Consider the following 20103-nt stretch of genomic DNA (forward strand, 5'->3'; position numbering starts at 1 on the left):
CAATTCGCCACCTGGTCATCAGAAGGGGGAAAGGAGAAGATTAATTGTGTGTCGTCTGCATAGCAATGATAGGAGAGACCATGTGAGGTTATGACAGAGCCAAGTGACTTGGTGTATAGCGAGAATAGGAGAGGGCCATATATATATATATATATATGTATATAGACAGGTGTGTCCCTGAATTTACCACAAGTGGACTCCAATCAAGTTGTAGGAACATCTCAAGGATGATCAATTGAAATAGGATGCACCTGAGATCAATTTTGTGTCTCATAGCGAAGGGTCTGAATACTTATGCAGGTATTTCTGTTTAAAAAAAAAAAAATCTATCGTTATCTTTGTCATTATGGGGTGTTGTGTGTTGATTGATGAGGAAAAACATACATTGAATCAATTTTAGTACAAGGCTGTAACATAACAAAATGTGGAAAAAGTCAAGGGGTCTGAAGACTTTCACAATGCACCGTAAAGGGCTTGCAGGTACAGCACATTATAAATATACATGTTTAATGTATTAATGTACAGCTCAGTTGTTCAGAATGCTAATGATACTAGGCCGGCACGTCACTCTCAATTTACGCCACTGATTGGTCTACTCGACCAGGGCCCCCTGTGTGTGTGTCTTCTCCCAATAATGGCCTCCACACAGCTGCACTGACTGACTGCATGGTAGGATAGCGGAAGGAGGATGACTTTGAGGCCCTGAAGGATAGGAGTAGTTGTCTATGTTTATGTGTGGGTGTGTGGCGTGTGCGTGTGTTGTGTGTTGGTGTGTGTCTGTGTACACATGGTGTGTGTACATGTGTGTGACAATGTGTGGTTTTGTGTGTGTATTACGTATACATAATGCGTGTGTATGTGACAGTGAAAGGGCGGAGAGCTCAAACCCTTTTTGTTCTGCTTTAGTTCCCCTGGTCAAAGGCCCCTCAGTGCAGCTCACCCAGCCTGGCCTCAGTCTGTGCCCCCTGTTTACTGTGACTGTCACCAGAGCTATGGAGGCCCAAACAAAGGGGGGTCTGTTCCTATTATCCTGCCCCAGAGTGGCAGCCCCTCTCTGGGTACTGACTGAGGCCAGGGCTCAGGGGCTGGAGGGCTGAGGGGCTACGGACCGAGGGGGCCCCAGCTTTCAGTATAAAGTGAGAGATTATGGTTCTAACTGAAAACAAGTCCCTTTCATGTTCTCTGTCGGAAACCGCCGTAATGTAAACACCTGCGGCCATTAGCTGATTCTATCTGAGGGACCGGATAGCAGTGTTTATACGTTACAGGCTACCGCTGAAAGGCCATTCAATAGCACTAGAGTGACTTGCGGATACACACAAGGAATGAGTGCTGTCAGGCATGGAGCGAGTGCAGGGCAGGTTCTCAGACAAACCACGTTGCATTGTCATTGGAAAAAGGGGAGTGGGGCTGTTATGAAATGGAGAACAAGCACATTTTAATGGGCAGGGAGGTGGGCTCGGCCTATAACTACCTCTAGCCATGCTCTCTCCCTTTTCTCCCTCTCTTTCCTACCGGCAATTACAGCGTTGACCGGGGGACTGTCGGCCCCGTTCTACCTCGCTGTGCCATTGAAGTCTAATTTGACTCTAATAAAATTACCTGGCAAGCTGTGGCCCTAAAACATCTCAACCTTACAGAGCCATTAAAATGAGTCTCTCTGTGAAGCTAAAAGTTTACCGTTCCACTGTGAGGAGGAGCCCTTTCAACATGAAGTGGTCATTAATGGTGGAAGGGCCATCTGAAAGCCCCTCTCCCAGTCAAGGCATGAGTGGAGTGCACGAGAGGGTCAGGAACGTTCCATTAAAGTGTGGTGTTTAAGAGGTGCTGTGGCCAGGGGGGCACATGGAAGGGGTGAAACAGCTGCCAAACATCTGCACCCCGTCCCCTTCAACCCTGTGTCTGAGCACCGCACAGCGCTGTCTGTCGTTACCTACTTCCTGCCTGCCTCTACACTGGCTAGGGCAACAGGGAGCAGGGGGCACTCATAGCTAAACACTCAGAAGGCATGGGCATGTGTGTGACTGGGCAGGCAGACTGTAGGATATACATGTATTTCCCCTGCACCACTTGTCTCATCCTACCTCACAGAGGTTGTCTGACTGAATGTTTTGATAGTGAAGCTGTAATGTAATGTTCTGGTCCTGGTAGAGTGCACCTACAATATGAGCACGTTGTATGGCAGAATCAGGCAACACAGAACACCTTTGCCAACATCGCCCACACAGTTTCTCTAGGAGCAAATAATTACCCCTCCATAAAACAGAGACAATAGTATCAGGTGCTTGTCATAGATAATTGGTGGTATTAACGGGATACCTCAGGATTTTGGCAATGAAACCATTCATCTATTTCCCCAGAGTCAGATGAACTTGTGGATAACACTTACATGTCGCTGCATCCAGTATGAAGGAAGATAGAGGTAGTTTCGCGAGCCAATGCTAACTAGTTACCATCCTAACATGCTAGCAGTTACCAAAGACTTCCAGTGATTGCGCTAACACTAGTTAGCAAATGCGCTAACGCTAGTCAACTGCCTTCAAACTGCACGCAGAAACATAACAATGGTATCGACTAGTACTAGTTCATCTGACTCTGGGGAAGTAGAATAAGGGCTTCATTGTCAAAATCCTGAAATATCCTTTAAACCTTTCCCAGGGAACAAAAGAAAGAGAGCATGACACTGATGGAGGGTCTTTTTCAAAGCCATCAAGGTCTTTTGTCACACTGTGCTTCTGTTGTGAGGGTAAGTATGTCCCCATCCAATTATTTAACAAAATACAAACACCTTGAGAGATCCCTTGTACCTTCACCCACCCCTTGCAAGCCAATGAGCCTCCCCCCTCTCTCTCTCTCTCGCTCGCTCGCACACACACACACACACACACACACACACACACACACACACACACACACACACACACACACACACACAGAGAGAGAGGGGGAGATGGAGAGAGAGAGAGAGAGAAGGAACATTGTCTGGGCTAAAGCAATTAAAGCGCTCCCTCTCTCTGCTCCTCCCAGCGCATAAACCACCTCCTCAAAGTTTGCTCGCTGAGCTCGGCTCATCGCACTTGCTGCAACACGTCTTGTCAACCTCGCACTTTACGCGTGAACCAGGGAGACAGTGATAGTGAAAGGGGTCGGAGTAGCTGGATGTAAAGGGTACAGGATCGAAATTTAAAATTGTGCAGATCCGTGGATTTAAGGCAAGCCAATAAAAGTGGACGTTGAAGTGAAATTGATGTTGCAATAGGGAACTCTTCCCTCAACATGAGGGGCCGTCAATGATACGGGTATTGAACAAACCTGTTGCGAAGTTCAATGTCCTTGTTCTAAGTCTTGAGTGAGAGCACTCAGCGCAATTACGCACGGCATCATTATGGTTTTATTTTTGGATAGACGTGTCCCTGCTTTGTTCCTACTTTGGGGCTACTGCGTTTTTGCGGACACGGTCTTTTCGAACTTTACCCTGGACAACGAGGTCCACTCCAGTTTCATCCACCGGCGGCTGAAGAGCCAGGAGCGTCGGGAGATGCAGCGGGAAATCCTCTCGATCCTCGGGCTACCGCACCGGCCGCGACCGCATCTCCACGGGAAGCACAACGCGGCACCGATGTTCATGCTGGACCTGTACAATGCCATGTCCACGGAGGGGAAAGAGGATGGGTACTCCTACCCATACAAACCCATCTTCACCACCCAGGGGCCGCCGATAGCCACTCTTCAGGACAACAACTTCCTAAACGACGCAGACATGGTTATGAGCTTTGTCAATTTAGGTATGTCACCCCTTGCCATCTGTGCTTTTTATGTTGTTCCCCTACAGTATCAGATGTTCAGTCTTAATCTTAACCATCTGCATTTTTGCACTTATTGGTGGATATCTCATTTCAAGATATCTTGAAAACAGATAAGCCATGCCTTGAAAATTATAAGTAACAAGTTGCTTATATCTTATTAAACATTCATCAACATGTAATAACATGAGTGAAACTTAAGATACACTACATGATCAAAAGTAGATCCCCTGGAAGATCTCATTCGAAAATCATGGGCATTAATATGGAGTTGGTCCCCCCTTTGCTGCTTATAACAGGAAGGCTTTCCTCTAGATGTTGGAACATTGCTGTGGGGACTTACTTCCTTTCAGCCACAAGAGCATTCGTGAGGTCGGGCACTGATGTTGGAGAATTTGTCCTGGGTCACAGTCGGCGCTCCAAATGTGTTCGATGGGGTTGAGATCAGGGCTCTGTGCAGACCAGTCAAGTTCTTCCACACCAATCTCAACAAACCATTTCTGTATGAACCTCACTTTGTGCATGGGGGCATTGTCATGCTGAAACAGGAAAGGGCCTTCCCCAAACTGTTGCCACAAATTTGGAAGCACAGAATCGTCTAGAATGTCAGTATATGCTATAGAGTTAAGATTTCCCTTCACTGTAACTAAGGGGCCGAGCCTGAACCATGAAAACAGACCCAGAACATTATTCCTCCTCCACCAAACTTCACAGTTGGCACTATGCATTGGGGCAGGTAGTGTTCCTCTGACACCCGCCAAACCCATATTCGTCCTTCATACTGCCAGATGGTGAGGCTTGATTCATTACTCCAGAGAACGCATTTCCACTGCTCCAGTATTGAATGGCGTTGAACTTTACACCACTCCAGACTCTTGGCATTGCGCATGATTATCTTAGGTTTGTGTGCGGCTGCTCGGCCATGGAAACCCATTTCATGAAACTGCCGACTATCAGTTATTGTGCTGACGTCGCTACCAGAGGCAGTTTGGAACTTGGTAGTGAGTGGTGATAACGAGGACAGACCATTTTTACAAACTAGGCGCTTCATTACTCTGTGAGCTTGTTTGCCCTACCAATTTGTGGCTGAGCCATTGTTGCTCCTAGACGTTTCCACTTCACAATAACAGCACTTACGGTTGACCGGGGCAGCTCTAACAGGGCAGAAATTTGACAAACTGATTTATTGGAATGGTGGCATCCTATGACGGTGCCATGTTGAATGTTACTGAGCTCTCCAGTAAGGCCTTCTACTGCCAATGTTTGTCTATAGAGATTGCATGGCTGTGTGCTCAATATTATACACCTGTCAACAATGGGTGTGGCTGAAATAGTCAAATCCACTAATTTGAAGGGGTGTCCACATACTTTTGTATATATAGTGTATGTGCAAATCATTCAACTGTTGGTAGTATTGATTTACAGACCAAGTGACATTGTTTATGTTCCCAGGTCTTAAGACGTATTACCCTACAGATTCTTGGTCTAAAAAGTAAAAAAATGTAATGCATTTTCTATTTTTATTGAACCAACCATTCTGTTTCGCTTGCATATTGGACTTCACGGGTCTTTGTCCTGCAGAAACATTTTATAGTGCTCTGGCATACACTGCACGAGAAAAGCCATCAAATGTAGATACAAGTTGTAGAATAGGTAGTCCATCTTTACAGTGTGTTGCAATTGAGATAATGATCCAGTCTAGGAATCCATGAGCATCACATTCCAGTGTCTAGTCTCCATCTGTCTCAGTCAAACAGCTGTGTTAATGTTCAGGTGCTCAACCCTGCAGATGCTGTAACTTGCAGACACTTTGTCCACCGTTGTTATCCCGAGCATGAGCAAGTGTCAACCACAGGATCGGTTCAAAGTGAATCTCGTTCTCCTCGGTTTTGCATTTCCGACAAAATAACATCAAAATAACACTCCCAAGGGTCCATATACTGCAGTCTGCATTCTAACATCAGAGTTGGGCAAGCACAGTTGTTTTTCTAACACATGCTGTGAATGAAAGACCTTACAGACAATGTGTTTGATAGCCCATGTATTTTCCCTCTAAGCATTTGCTAAATGTTTTCTCCCCGCTGTTGGCTGTGGATTTAGTGTGTCCCAGGTTCCATAACCGCGTTCCTTATCTAATCAGTGAGTCTTAGTGAAATCCCCCTGAGAAGCTGCTCCGTCTTCTGATTACCATTACTGTCAGCAGCAACAGCCAGCGAAGCTTCACTGCCTGCCCATCACCGTAACATTAGCAAAGCAACGCCAGGGGATTTATGGAAAGACAAACACACCATCATAACTCAAGGTGGCCAACCAATGATGCAATCACAGCAACTACATGAATGACCAAGGGTCAAGATGACTATTTGCGATTCGTTTGAAGAGGAACAGGACACTGCTGCAGGGCGATCTGGCTCGAGAACTTCTATAGTGTACAACGTCGGCAGTTATAGAAAAACCTCAGTGCGTGAAGAATCCTGGAGGGGCGGAGGGATGATTGTCGGAGTGTTTTGGCAACGGAGAGGGAGGGGACAGTGTTTCTTCTGCCACACTATGCCATTACAGAGGGAGCTGCTGTATTGACACAATTTTGGACCGGCTGTGACACAGCTGGATGGGACCGCAAAGCCTCGCAAAGTCAAGGGCCTCTTTCTTTTCCTAGCATGTCTGAAACGGCACCATGTCCCCAATCCCTATATAGTGCATTACTTTTAACCAGGTCCTGAATAGGGCTCTAGGACCCTGGCCAAATCTAGTGCATTATGAAGGGAATAGGGTGCCATTTCAGGCAGCCTAAGACCTCAGCAGGGCAAAGGAGAGAGCCTGTGAGAGGCAGAGAGGAGAGGAGAAACTGTTTCTGACTCTGATATGTACTGTATGGGGCCTTTGATTCGTTCTCAGTCTGTAATCCATAAGGCTGACATTAATTCAAAATCAAGGTGTTTCACATCAGCGAAAGAGCGACATGATTTGCGGCGAATGAATGAATCATTTCATAACTGGAACCCGTCTTATGTAATCAAGACCCTTTCTCGCTATAGGTTTCTATGCTTGTTCTCTGACTTGTGGCTTGTGAATGAAGCCCCGATAAAAGTCATGTTTGCCTTCTTGTCCAGTCATTTCCACTCAGCTCCCAGTGACTATGAGGGGTTGAGGCCTGGTGATATGGTTACTGAGCAGCACAGTGGCCGTTTCTCTGCCCCACAGGGTAGGTTTAGGTTCCCCTCATGCCACGTTGTGTTCCTCTTACCAAAATTCAAATGATCTGTGATGACCTTTTGCAAAGTATACTGTATCATTTGGATATGATGTCACTGTTGGTCCTGTTCGTGAATGGGCTTCTTTGTCAGGGCTCTTCTTCCTGAGCCAGGCTTGATCCAAGCCACCAGATCATAATGCGGATTAATACGCCTTTATATGAGAGAGAGAGAGAGAGAGAATACAAGAGAACAGATAGAGTTATAATCATAGACACTGACGGCTTTTTATTTCACTCATTCGTTGTGGGTTTTTCCATTTTAACCCCTCATAAGTCAGGTTCCATAAATGGCATCATGTTGGAGACGCCTCTGTTAGATTGACTTCCAACTGCCTTGGAAGTGGCTTGGGAAGCTTTTTTATAAGTAAGCTAGGTGGTATTTTAGCTTTGAAATATTATGACAACAGGGATTGTATCTCATTTCAATGGTAGTCCCATCAAAGTGCCAGTGAGGGAGAGAGAATGAGAGCAAAAGGAAAGAGTGAAATTAGGGGGAGGCATTGAAGAGGTTTGGTGGTTCCGCATGACCCTGATTCTTGACAGACATTCTCGTAAGGAGAGTCTGTAAATGAGCATAGAGGATGGGAATAGTGCGAGGTTTAGACTCATGACATTGCCCTGCTTAAATGCATTGCTACAGAGAGCTCTCCTTCAGTTCTAGTTGTTGCCTGTCAAAAGAGCTGGAACGGGCACAATCTGATTGTTTGAACTTAAATAAAGCAAATGTGAAGTGATAATGGATTGGAACTGAGACTGAATCATTGATAAGTGCTGCTGAGTGCGTGAGTTGTGCACAGGGCAGCTGATTTGTGTTTGGAGTTATTGAATGGCTATAAAATACATTATATGATATGGTATGGTGATATTCAGTGTATATCTGATTTGCTCTGGGGTCAGTTGATAGCTGATCATGTCAGTATACTGTATATTTAAGCTGTTCTCAGTCTTGCTTAAAGTGGATCTGTTGTCGGTGTGTATCTGAACTGCTCTGCGGCTGGTGGTTTCCAGTGCAGGCCCAGGGTGGGTGTGTTGCTTTGGGACAGACCCCAGGGCCAGGGACGTCCTCTCCTCTCCTCTGTCTGAGTCACTTCAGTTAAACGGCCAGCTGTGTAAATGGCTTACGGCATACATGCAGAATGTACACAGCTACACGCAACATGGGTCGCCCTAGTCCAGGGTGTGTGCTGCTGAACATGCAACGCTCGATGACACGCTGACACGCTGACACGCTGACACGCTGACACACTTCTGTGTGAAATTGGATGGCTTTTTTCTGTAGTGTTAGCTTGGGGTACGAAACAATTAACATGGGCAAGATTCTGTCTTTCTCTCTCTCTCTCTCTCTCTCTCTCTCTCTCTCTCTCTCTCTCTCTCTCTCTCTCTCTCTCTCTCTCTCTCTCTCTCTCTCTCTCTCTCTCTCTCTCTCTCTCTCTCTCTCTCTCTCTCTCTCTCTCTCTCGCCCAATGTGTAGTCCATTTAGCTGGAGTGATTTATGTTTTGCCCACCCTTCCTTACCACTCCACACCGACTCATGTCAACACTTTCTCAGTTTCTCACACGCATGCACATACATAACCACACACACCTCCCATTTGGGTAATATATTTGATGTGATCCCGGCGGTCCCCAGTGCATTAGCCCTCATCCACAGTGAATTAAGGCATTTCCCCTTAAACAAACCATCCAAAGCTCTTGGCGGCTTGGCTAGGCTGAGTTGGCCTGGCAAAGTCAAACACTTAGAGACACACACACACACACACACACACACACACACACACACACACACACACGGATAACCCGCTTGGTCTCACGCACCACAGGGCAGCAGGATGACTTGCATGTCTACCATGTGCATCTCTCACATCATTAAACAGTGCCATCACCTGCATGGCCTGTTTTCCACAACTGGGTTTTATTGACTTACAGTAATGTGTTATAAGGTGTGTTAGTCATGGCTTCCAGCTCTGCTCCGTTGTCATGCAATCCTGCATGGATTACCCTAGCCTGAGGCGGTGAGGAAATGTGTATGTGTGTGTGTGTGTGCGTGTGTGCGCGCGTGCGTGTGCGTGTGTGTGTGTGTGTGCATGCTGCCTTCCTGCGTCGAGCGTGGGTGCATGTGTGTTTGTTAGTGTATCAATGTGTGGATAAAGACAAATGAAAGCGTGCTTGGCTTTATATCATTTCAGTAACTAGAGCCACACTGATCGGTCCCTGGGTGTCTAATAGTCCTGCTGGAAGTCAGCTGCTCTGCAGGGCTGTTGTAAAATAAAATAAAGCATTGAGTTTGGCTCCAACGTGAACACACTTATATGTGAGAATATGCCAGCTTTAGAATAAAAAAATAAAAAAAGGTGTACCGCTCCAGTCTGTTCAAATTGTCCAAATGTTCTGTTGCTGTTAATCAGAACCAGATGGAGTTGAAATAAAAAAGCAACAACAATCATTTGAGTCCTCTGGTTTCCTTGCTCTCCGCGGGCTCTAACGTCAGCCTGGGAACAATAGACCTGGGGCCAGTATGTACACAAAGCATTCCAATTTTACTTGCAGTATAAGTATATACGTACACATTTGAGTAGTGTTTACACTGTAGATGCATTCAAATTACATCCTTTCTTAACCCATAATAACACGTGAAATCTGAAGCATTTTTAAACATTTAGATACAATTCTGAAGTTTTTGAAATAAAACTCCAGGGTTACATGCATAGAACACATATTAATGAGATAAAACAACTTGTTTGTTGATTAGATTCATATTAGACCTGTGTGTGGGTGTGAGACTTGACGAGAGCAAACAATAGTTATCCAATCCGTTTCCATAGTGACACCACAGGGCACCACCTGCCCCCTGCCACCCCCCCTCACACCCACACCACCCCCTGGGTGGTGGCACAGAGTTGGCAGCCCATTGTCTAGGTTTTATGGCGTGTCAGGTAATAAGTAGCCTCGCAAAGCGGCCTGTTCTCACAAGCTTCTGTATATAGAAACTCGCGAGATCAGGCGGCTTTGCGAGGCTAGGTAATAGGCGGGCCTGGAGGTAAAAAACAGCCTCTAATTGGCCAATTTGTTTGGATTTATTAGAGGGTTTGGCATTGAGATGGCATTGTGTCACTCCACTGCTGTACACATACACAAACACACAACAAATGCATGCTCGGAAACATTCGTTGTCACGCCACAGTCATGTTGGAGTCATGGGATACATCTGATGTATTTTATACCTTAGCATCACATCACTGGTGTTGATGTACGTTACATTGCGCTTGAAGTAATATGGAACGTAGTATGTGAATATGGTAGGTAAATGTGGCAGTAGAGACAGCAGGTGGTAGGTGGGTGGAAATCATTTTTCTCAAGTAACAAAATGAAAAATAAAAAGGAAGAGAAATACAGATTTGGGGTCCATGGGGTGGGAGTGTTGGACAATTATGGGGTGCTGAAGTGATAATGTTGGAATAGGATGGATGTGGAATAGGATTGAAATGGCACGCAGGCACACACACTCTCTCACCCAGCCCCCGCTCCTTCTCTCATTCCTGTGCTCAGTGGGCTGCCCCTGGGACTGAGATTAATACAGATGTTTCTCTCCATCTACAGGCCAAAGGAGCTGTGCACAGAAACTCTATCTCCTCAATGTCCAACAGACCCCGTCCCCACACCCCTGTATTCCCCCAGCTCTGTCGCTCTCACATCATCCCCATGCACCCAGTAGTGTAAAGTAATTAAGTAAAAATACATTAAAGTAATACTTCATTCTTTTTTGGGGGTATCTGTACTTTACTATTTATATTTGACAACTTTTACTTCACTACATTCCTAAAGAAAATAAGGTACTTTTTACTCCATACATTTTCTGTAACACTCAAAAGTACTCCTTACATTTTGAATGCTTAGCAGGACAGGACAAGGGTCCAATTCACACACTTATAAAGCAAACATCCCTGGTCATCCCGACTGCCTCTGATCTAGCAGAATCACTAAACACAAAAGCCTCATTTGTAAATTATGTTTAACTGTTGGACTGTGCCCCTGGTTATCCGTAAATTTTAAAAAAACAAACAAGGAAATGGTACCGTCTGGTTTGCTTAATATAAGGAATTTGAAAGGATTTATACTTTTACTTTTGATACTTAGGTATATTTAAAACCCAATACTTTTACTCAAGTAGTATTTTATTGGGTGACTTTGACTTTTACTTGAGTCATTTTCTATGGAGGTATCTTTACTTTTCAACCACTGCTTGCACCCCTGTATACCAAAACACACACAAGCATGCAAACGCACGCACACACTCAAACCAGAAGTATGGCAATAGCACCGTCCTCGATCGGCACGGCACCATAAAGGGTGATGCGGAAAGCCCAGTACATCAGTGGGGCCGAGACCCTGCCTCCAGGACCTCTGTATATATCAGGCGTTGTGAAAGGAAGACCAGGAAAATCATTAAAGATGCCAGCCACCCACGCCATAGAATGTTCTCTGCTTCCGCATGGTAACCGGTACCGGTGCATCAAGTCTGTCACCAACAGGCTCCTGAACAGCTTATAACCAAACCATACGACTGCAAAATAGCAAACTAAATAGCTAACAAAATGGCTACACGTTGACCCTTGTGTTTTATTTTTTACATTGTCTCCATGCACACTCATGGGGCCCTATACACTCGCGCGCACACACACTCCAACACACACGCTAACAGTCACTCCATAACTTGCTCACACACACATGACATGCACATACATTTATACTGGCTCTACAGACCCGCACACCCACTCACATACAATCCTCATATATCTGCTACTCTGTTTATCATATACCCTGACGCCTAGTCACCTTATCCCTATACATATCTACCTATATCACTCCATTATCCTTGCACATTGTAAATACGGTACTGGAACTGACTGACTCTGTATATAAAGTCCGTTCGGGAAGTATTCAGGCCCCTGGACTTTTTAAACATTTTGTTACGTTACAGCCTTATTCTAAAATGGATCAAATGAAATGTTTTCCTCATCAATCTACACACAATACCTCATAATGACAAAGCGGAAAACAGGTTTATAGACATTTTTGCAAATGTATTCCAAGTAAAAAACTGAATTACCTTAAGACCGTTTGCTATGAGACTCGAAATTGAGCTCAGGTGCATCCTGTTTCTAATGATCATCCTTGAGATGTTTCTACAACTTGATTGGACTCCACCTGTGGTAAATTCAATTGATTGGACATGATTTGTATGTGAGGTCCCACAGTTGACGGTGCATGTCAGCTCAAAATACAGGTGTCATACCCAAAAAGACCCAAGGCTCTAATCGCAGCCAAAGGTGCTTCAACAAAGTACTGAGTAAAGGGTCTGAGTACTGTAAATTTGATATTTCAGTTTTTTTTAAATGTTTTTTTTGCAAAAATGTATAAAAACTTTATTTGCTTTGTCATTATGGGGTATTGTGCGTAGATTGATGAGGGATATTTCAAATTTAGAATAATTTTAGAATAAGGCGAAAAAAGAAAAAAAAAGTCAAAGGGTCTGAAAAAGTCAAAGGGTCTGAATACACTGTAGTTTGCTTACTTACGGTTGTCTTCTTCTCATTTCTACTTCTCATGTGTTTTTGTCCTCCCTCATGTGATTTGTAGTATTACATTGTTATCCGCGACGGCATTGTTGGGCTCAGAGCTCGCAAGAAAGGCATTTCACTCTACTTGTGACATAAAAAAAACGTGAAACTTCAAACCTACCAGAATACACGGACCTCCTCCAAACTTCAGTCATAGCTTACTCCCAACAGTGTTCTCTACTGTTCTGTCTTCAACCCCCAACCTTGCCCCCTTACCTCTAGGGGTTCAACCCTTCCCAACCGCCAGACAGAACATGTCAACACTTCCTCACTTTCTCACATGCATGCACGTACATAAGCACAGGCACACACACACACACACACACACACACACACACACACACACACACACACACACACACACACACACACACACACACACACACACACACACACACACACACACACACACACACACACACACACATTTGTGTCAGAGTGCATATTTGAGGTCCTCTGTGGACAGGAAATAATTAACCGAGAGTGAAAAGAAAATAATAGTTGGTTCAGGTAGCTACTGTTGCCTTCAGGTGATTACAGTCATACCGTTGTTGCTGTCCTCTTTTCCACCCATCTGTTTTAATGCTTCATGCCGAGTAAAAGCACCTAAACATACCACAGGGAAGCAAAAAGAATGCGTCCTCACAGTTTTCGCTAGGCTACCACACGACACATGGACTATTCTATCAAGGTCCGTACCCTTTCTATTCCTAGAGTCCTGGAATCCTATGTTCGTCTGTAGATCTCCAAACAGACTGACGTCTGGACGTGCACATCGTCTCCTCACTCTTGGACCGACCCAGACACTTGCTGCGAGTGGTGACGAAACAGTCTGCGGGTGGGGACTCGACACTGTGGCGAGTTGTCAAAAGGCCCAGATGTACGGAGCAGCGGGGGTTCTTGCTAGGCTGAAATGACGAACGGCGCGACACTCAGGGCCAGGAATGTTGCGGCCAACAACACAAGGCTTTCTAAATCATGTCTCCCTCTTTCTCTCTCTCTCTCGCTGAGACTGAACATGGGCCATTTTCAGTGTAGGAGTATGCTGCTGACATAATTTACCCCTGAGGTTGCTCATAAACACAGCAGAATGAGGTTAGAGAGGTAGAGAGAGGGGTTAGGGGGGTTTAATGAGCAAGTAGAGTGATCTCTGAATTGGAGACAGACTTGGAGAAAATTGTAGGATAGTGATGATAGGCATGTATACAACCTTCACATCAGCTACTCTTGTATCTTGGTAACTGTGCCCTGTGGTGGATGCATCACATGATCTGTCTCTTATACCTCCACAGCAGGCAAGCAGCTGGAGTTTTAGTGAATGGAAGTCAGAAGGAGCGCAGTGCCCTTGTCTTCCACGGAGGGCAGCATGGAGCAGCGTTTACCCCAGAGAGAGAGGCCAGATGTGGGACAGAGCAAAGCCAGGGACACAGTTACCAACCACACTGCTGGGAAAACAAATAAACACAAGGCTCAGAACTCTGCTTTATGGCCCGCACTGGAGCACTGAGGGTGAGGAGAAGAGATGCGAAAGGCAGAGTGGAGTGTGTGTGTGTGTGTGTGTGCATTAAGCACAGTATGAAAGCCAGGAGCCACCCATCCTGCCCTGTGACCAGATGCTGTGTGTGTGTTGGTTGTTCTAGCGGAAGATAGGCTGTAATGCCTAACAGATTCTCCAACTGGCACAAACAGCCAAATCGAATCTTGTAAAAGCAACAACTGTAAGCAAAAGTGTCGAAATATCAAGTCGATTTAGTGTGAAATACGAATTTGATGTGTCAGTTTTGTGTTTATTTGGGAAGGCAGTTGGACTACTTACGTTGGACTACTTCCCGTTCTCAACTATTTTATTTGGAAAGTGAATGGTTATAATTAAACTAAATAAACAACAAGCTATTTAAATGAGGGTGCCAGTGTGCTCATCGTGTGTAATGAGGATGCCGCTCTGGATTTGGGGTCAATTAGTCAAATCATTTACAGACACTGGGAATTCTTGTGTTGTGTGTGTCTGTGTGTGTGTGTGTGTGTTTGTGTCTGTGTCTATGTGTGTCTGTGTTTGTACATTTATGTAAGTGTGTGTGTGTGTGTGTGTGTGTGTGTGCGCGCGTGTGTGTGTGTGTGTGTGTGTGTGTGTGTGTGTGTGTGTGTGTGTGTGTGTGTGTGTGTGTGTGTGTGTGTGTGTGTGTGTGTGTGTGTGTGTGTGTGTGTGTGTGTGTGTGTGTGTGTGTGTGTGTGTGTGTGTAGAATATCCTTAAGCTTATAATAAGAGGTGGCTTGGCTGGTTGAAGAGGGTGTGGTTGCTGCGGCCGTTCAATTAAAGAACGTAAAAAAGACGAGAAAAGAAGAAAAGAGAGGGGAAAGCTTTAAATGGCTGTGGTGCTATGTCTCTCAGAGTGGTGACATCAAGAGGAAGTAGAGCTGGTTATTGTATACTCCTTTATCTAACGTCCTCAACATGTGTTGAGACAGACACCACAGAACCAGCACCACTGACATACAGCTTCCATTACAGCTTGTCTAGGCATACAACTCCAATATGTGGAATTCTGAAGTATTGTCACGTTGCTTCATTGAGCTAGACATCTCTCGCTGATGTTAATAATTTGTCTCGGAGAATGATTTGAGTACAGGTAGTTGGAGTGTTAGCTCTGTGTCTGGCCAGCGAGAGACATTCCAGGGAGCCCTGTGCATGCAGTGGGTCTGTGGTGGTACTGTAAATCCCTAGAGGTTCAGAGGGGAAGTGCACCTTCATAACAGGCAGTGGAGCTTGAGGTGAAACCCAGCTCTCATGTTTATGGACAAAGAGTGACTCCTCCTCAGCTCTCCTCTCTGTGTGTTACAATAAGAGGGAGATAGAGGTCACAACCAACGGCCCAGACACAGAACTCTCACAGGGCTAGAAGCTGCCCACAGGCGCAAACACACACACACTCACATTAACAGCCGCAAACACGCACAGGTGCAAACATGCACGCTCACAGACAAAATCCTGTGGTTAATGGGTCTTAAGAGTGGCAAGGTTCTAGTATGGAACTGTGTTGACTCTTCCCCAGGCAGCCAGCGCCGTCAGGCGTTACAGCAGTATGAATACGTCACAGAGCAATGATGTCATCAGTAGTCACCAGTGGGCAGGATATTTCCTAACGCGGTAATCAGTCTGCTGCGGGAAGTCACCCGTTACCCGGGAGATCAAACCTTTCCTCCTCTTCATAGGATAAACATGTTGAGTGATCTCCCCCTCTCCCTCTCTTCCCATCCATCCATCCATCCTTCCATCTCTCTCTCTTCTCTCTCTCTCTCTCTCTCTCTCTCTCTCTCTGGAGGTTATGGAAAATGTGACACACATTGTTATAAAACATTGGTGGAGAACGATTTGAAGTGTCTCCATCAACATCCTCTGCAGGAGGACGAGAGGGAGACAGAGAGAAAGAGAGTGTGTGTGTGTATGGGGGGGGCTAAGGTAATTGCAATGCTCCAGTCAGTGATCTCCAGGTTAGAGTGTGTGTGATAAGGATCTTAGGGCTGACCCTACGAAGCATTTTAATCCCTTTATGAACCATGGGGGTGGGGGTGAGCTGCCCCCCGTTGGCTAGCGGAAGCGAGCGGTGCAGGACTGAGGGGTGTGAGGGTTCTGAACAGACACTTGAGCTAATGTGACCCGTCAGTTCTTTCTCCTGTTGCTCCGGAGATATAGGCTTCAGGGAAGTGTCTGGGGTCCACTGGCCCAGGGGGAGAAGGGGGAGGGGGAGAGGAGATTCCCAGTATAAGGGAGAAGCTTGAAGTGGCTCTCCTTTACTCTTCTATTTATGAGAGAAAGAGGAGGAAGAGGAGCTGGGAGAGTCACGGCATTCATATAGGATAGACACCGTTTTATGTTAGGCACTGTCTATGAGAGAGCATTGAAGCTGGGGTGCATGGTCACATTGGGCAGTACTCCAGAAATGGGCTCACTCTTTATTGAGAAGTTATCGATGGTAACCTTTGTCTCTGTGCCAGGTGTGCAGTACTGAATGTTTGTAGAAGGGACCTCCTCATTGCAACTGTTGTGGTGGGTTCAATCTGGAGGTCATGATCTCTACACCCACATCATAACCGCATCCGTCATCTTGTTAAAAGACATACTGTACATCTGTGTTGGAGTAGCAGAATTGTTTCATTCTAAATGAGAAGAACAGAAAAAAAGAGAAAAGAATGAGGGGTCTAATGAGTGAAGCAGTAATGTGTTCGCAGTCCATTAAAGTAAATGAAAGTCATGCTACCGTGTGGTGTCGTGTGTCAGTGGATTAGTGTGCGCATGCGCGTTTGTGTGCGTACGTGCTCACGTGTGTATATCCAATTATGGATCAAAGACACCCATAATTTTTGCAGTGATATACATGGCAGCTGTTTTACACACCCAGTGTGTCCATGTGGGCTGTGTGGGGGTGTATCAAGGGTTTGTGTGTGTACTTGTGTGTTTGTCTGTGCATTGTAGTATAAGTGTATTTGTGTTCCTTCACAGTAGAGTACCGTAGCCCGGGACCACTACCGTTCAGCATGATGGGTTCATAGAGGAGACAAGTGACTCACACACACGTGCACACACATCGATAAACACACGCACGCACACACATACATGCATAGTGTGTGTATTTGTGTAACACAGGTGGGGCAAGCATTTCGATGACCAGTCACTTCCTCCCAGAGGAAGTCATAAATGTGCCCGCTTGGCTTTAACTGCTCCTCTGCCCTGCTTCTAATGACTGCCATACTGCAATGGCCCCAGAGACAGAGAGAGGGAGAGAGAGAGAGAGAGGGAGAGAGAGGGAGGGGCTGACAGAGATGGAGAGAGAGAGACAGAGGGAGAGAGAGGGAGGGGCTGACAGAGAGGGAGAGAGAGAGACAGAGGGAGAGAGAGGGAGGGGCTGACAGAGAGGGAGGGGCTGACAGAGAGGGAGAGAGAGAGACAGAGGGAGAGAGAGAGGGAGGGGCTGACAGAGAGGGAGAGAGAGAGAGACAGAGGGAGAGAGAGGGAGGGGCTGACAGAGAGGGAGAGAGAGAGACAGAGGGAGAGAGAGAGGGAGGGGCTGACAGAGAGGGAGAGAGAGAGACAGAGGGAGAGAGAGAGGGAGGGGCTGGGACAGAGAGGGAGAGAGAGAGACAGAGGGAGAGAGAGGGAGGGGCTGAGAGAGAGGGAGGGGCTGACAGAGAGGGAGAGAGAGAGACAGAGGGAGAGAGAGAGGGGAGGGGCTGACAGAGAGGGAGAGAGAGACAGAGGGAGAGAGAGGGAGGGGCTGACAGAGAGGGAGAGAGAGAGACAGAGGGAGAGAGAGAGAGGGAGGGGCTGAGAGGGAGAGAGAGAGAGACAGAGGGAGAGAGGGGGGGGGCTGACAGAGAGAGAGACCGACTAGAGAAAGAAACAGAGGGAGGGAGAGAGGGAGGGGCTGAGAGAGAATGAGAGAGACCAAAGGGGGGAAAAAAGGGAGAATAGAGACTAGAAAGAGAGAGAGAGGACACAGCTACATGCTGGGGGTGTTTTCCTTGTCTGGGAAGGAATGAAAGAAGGAAAGACCGCACAGTAGGAAAAGAGTGAAGTAGAAATGGAATTACTGAACAGAGGAGAGAGAGACTCATCTGAAGCGAGAAAAGGGGGTAGAAAGGGTTACTGTGGGAGTGTTCACATGCAGCTGCACCCAGCTGTTCTAAGAAATACAGATAAAGGGCTTTTACAGTGGAGGGGCGGGTGGTTGCTCTCCAGGCCAAGGGAACAGGTCTGGCTTTCTCCCCAGAGGGAGTGCACCTGCGCTGGGCCGCAGGAGGAGAGAGAGGGCCCTGGGAGGAGAACTAAGCCCTGGAGCTGAGTAGGGCCTGGGCTGACTGACTAGGGTTTATCGGGGCTTCCCCATGTCATCACTGCTTTGGCTCTCTTGATTCCTCGCTGTTATTTATGGTTCAAATGTACAGTTAAAATCGCATGGCAGGAGAAGGGAGGGAACCAGAGTCGTGCGTGTGTGAGTAAACACAGCTGAGCTCTATAAGGCAGCCTTGGTGGCTTGGCATTCTGGTGGCCTCATTGAGTGTGCATACGTGCGAGGTCGTACAGACACACATGTGTTTTACTATCCTCGTGGGCACCAAAACATTTTTATTCCCATTCAAATCTATTTTTCCTAACCCTTAACCCCAAACATAATCCTGAACCCTAACCCTAACCTTAACCCTAACTCCAAACCCCTAAGCCTAAAATAGGCTCTCAGACACACACATTTTTTTTGTTGCACTGACTTTCTTGCACAGGCTCTATGCACACTCACTGGACTCCCTCCGCACACTCACACATACTACACACACACACACACACACACACACACACACACACACACACACACACACACACACACACACACACACACACACACACACACACACACACACACACACTATATAGGTCATTCTACAGTGGTGAAATTAGGGGTTGGAAACAAATTCAGATTTGTATTCTATTTTCCAATTCTTTCAGCAAACGTCTTCCAACATACAGAATGTCAGGTAGACAAACAATATGTTCAAATGTATGCGAACACCCCTCTATGTCAACCACACCCGTTGCTGACAGGTGTATAAAATCTCCGTAGACAAACATTGGCAGTAGAATAGCCTTACTCAACGTGGCACTGTCATAGGATGCCACTTTTCCAACAAGTCAGTTCGTCAAATGTCTGCCCTGCTAGAGCTGCCCCAGTCAACTGTAAGTGACGCTTTTGTGAAGTGCAAATGTCTAAGAGCAACAACGCCTCAGCCGAAGGGGTAGGTCACAAGCTCACAGAACGGGACCGATGAGTCCTGAAGTGCGTAGCGCGTAAAAATCGTCTGTTGCAACACTCAATATCTCTGGAAGCAATGTCAGCACAATAACATGAAATAGGTTTCCATAGCCAAGCAGCTGCACACAAGCCTAAGATCACATGCCATGCACAATGCCATGTGTCAGCTGGAGTGGTGTAAAGCTCGCCGCCATTGGACTCTGGAGCGGTGGAAATGCATTTTCTGGAGTGTTGAATCACATTTCATCATCTGGCAGTCCAACAGACGAATCTGGGTTTGGCAGATTCCAGGCGATTACTACCTGCCCGAATGCATAGTGCCAACTGTAAAGTTTGGCGGAGGAGGATTAATGGTCTGGGGCTGTTTTCATGGTTTGGGCTAGGCCCCTTAGTTCCAGTGAAGGGAAATCTTAACACTACAGCACACAATGACATTCTAGACGATTCTGTGCTTCTAATTTTGTGGCAACAGTTTGGGGAAGGGCCCGTTTCTTTTTCAGCATGGCAATGCCCTAGCGCACAAAGCTAGGTTCATGCAGAAATGGTTTGTGGAGATTGGTGTGGAAGAACTTGACTAGCCTGCACAGAGCCTTGACCCCAACCCCCTCTACCCCACCTTTGGGATG

The 20103-nt window shown here is 46.4% G+C and overlaps 1 protein-coding gene across 1 annotated transcript in view; it reads left to right on the forward strand.

The window, feature by feature from the left end:
- Positions 1-3066: 3066 nt before the first annotated feature.
- LOC115131890 (bone morphogenetic protein 7-like) overlaps positions 3067-20103 on the forward strand; it is a 47658-nt gene continuing 30621 nt past the window's right edge. Inside the window, exon 1 of the mRNA XM_029663960.2 lies at positions 3067-3785. Coding sequence (XP_029519820.1) covers positions 3386-3785 — 400 coding nt within the window. The 5' untranslated portion in view covers positions 3067-3385. The remainder of the gene's footprint in view (positions 3786-20103) is intronic.

Source organism: Oncorhynchus nerka, linkage group LG7, assembly GCF_034236695.1.
Source record: "Oncorhynchus nerka isolate Pitt River linkage group LG7, Oner_Uvic_2.0, whole genome shotgun sequence".
NCBI classification, from domain to species: Eukaryota; Metazoa; Chordata; class Actinopteri; order Salmoniformes; family Salmonidae; genus Oncorhynchus; species Oncorhynchus nerka.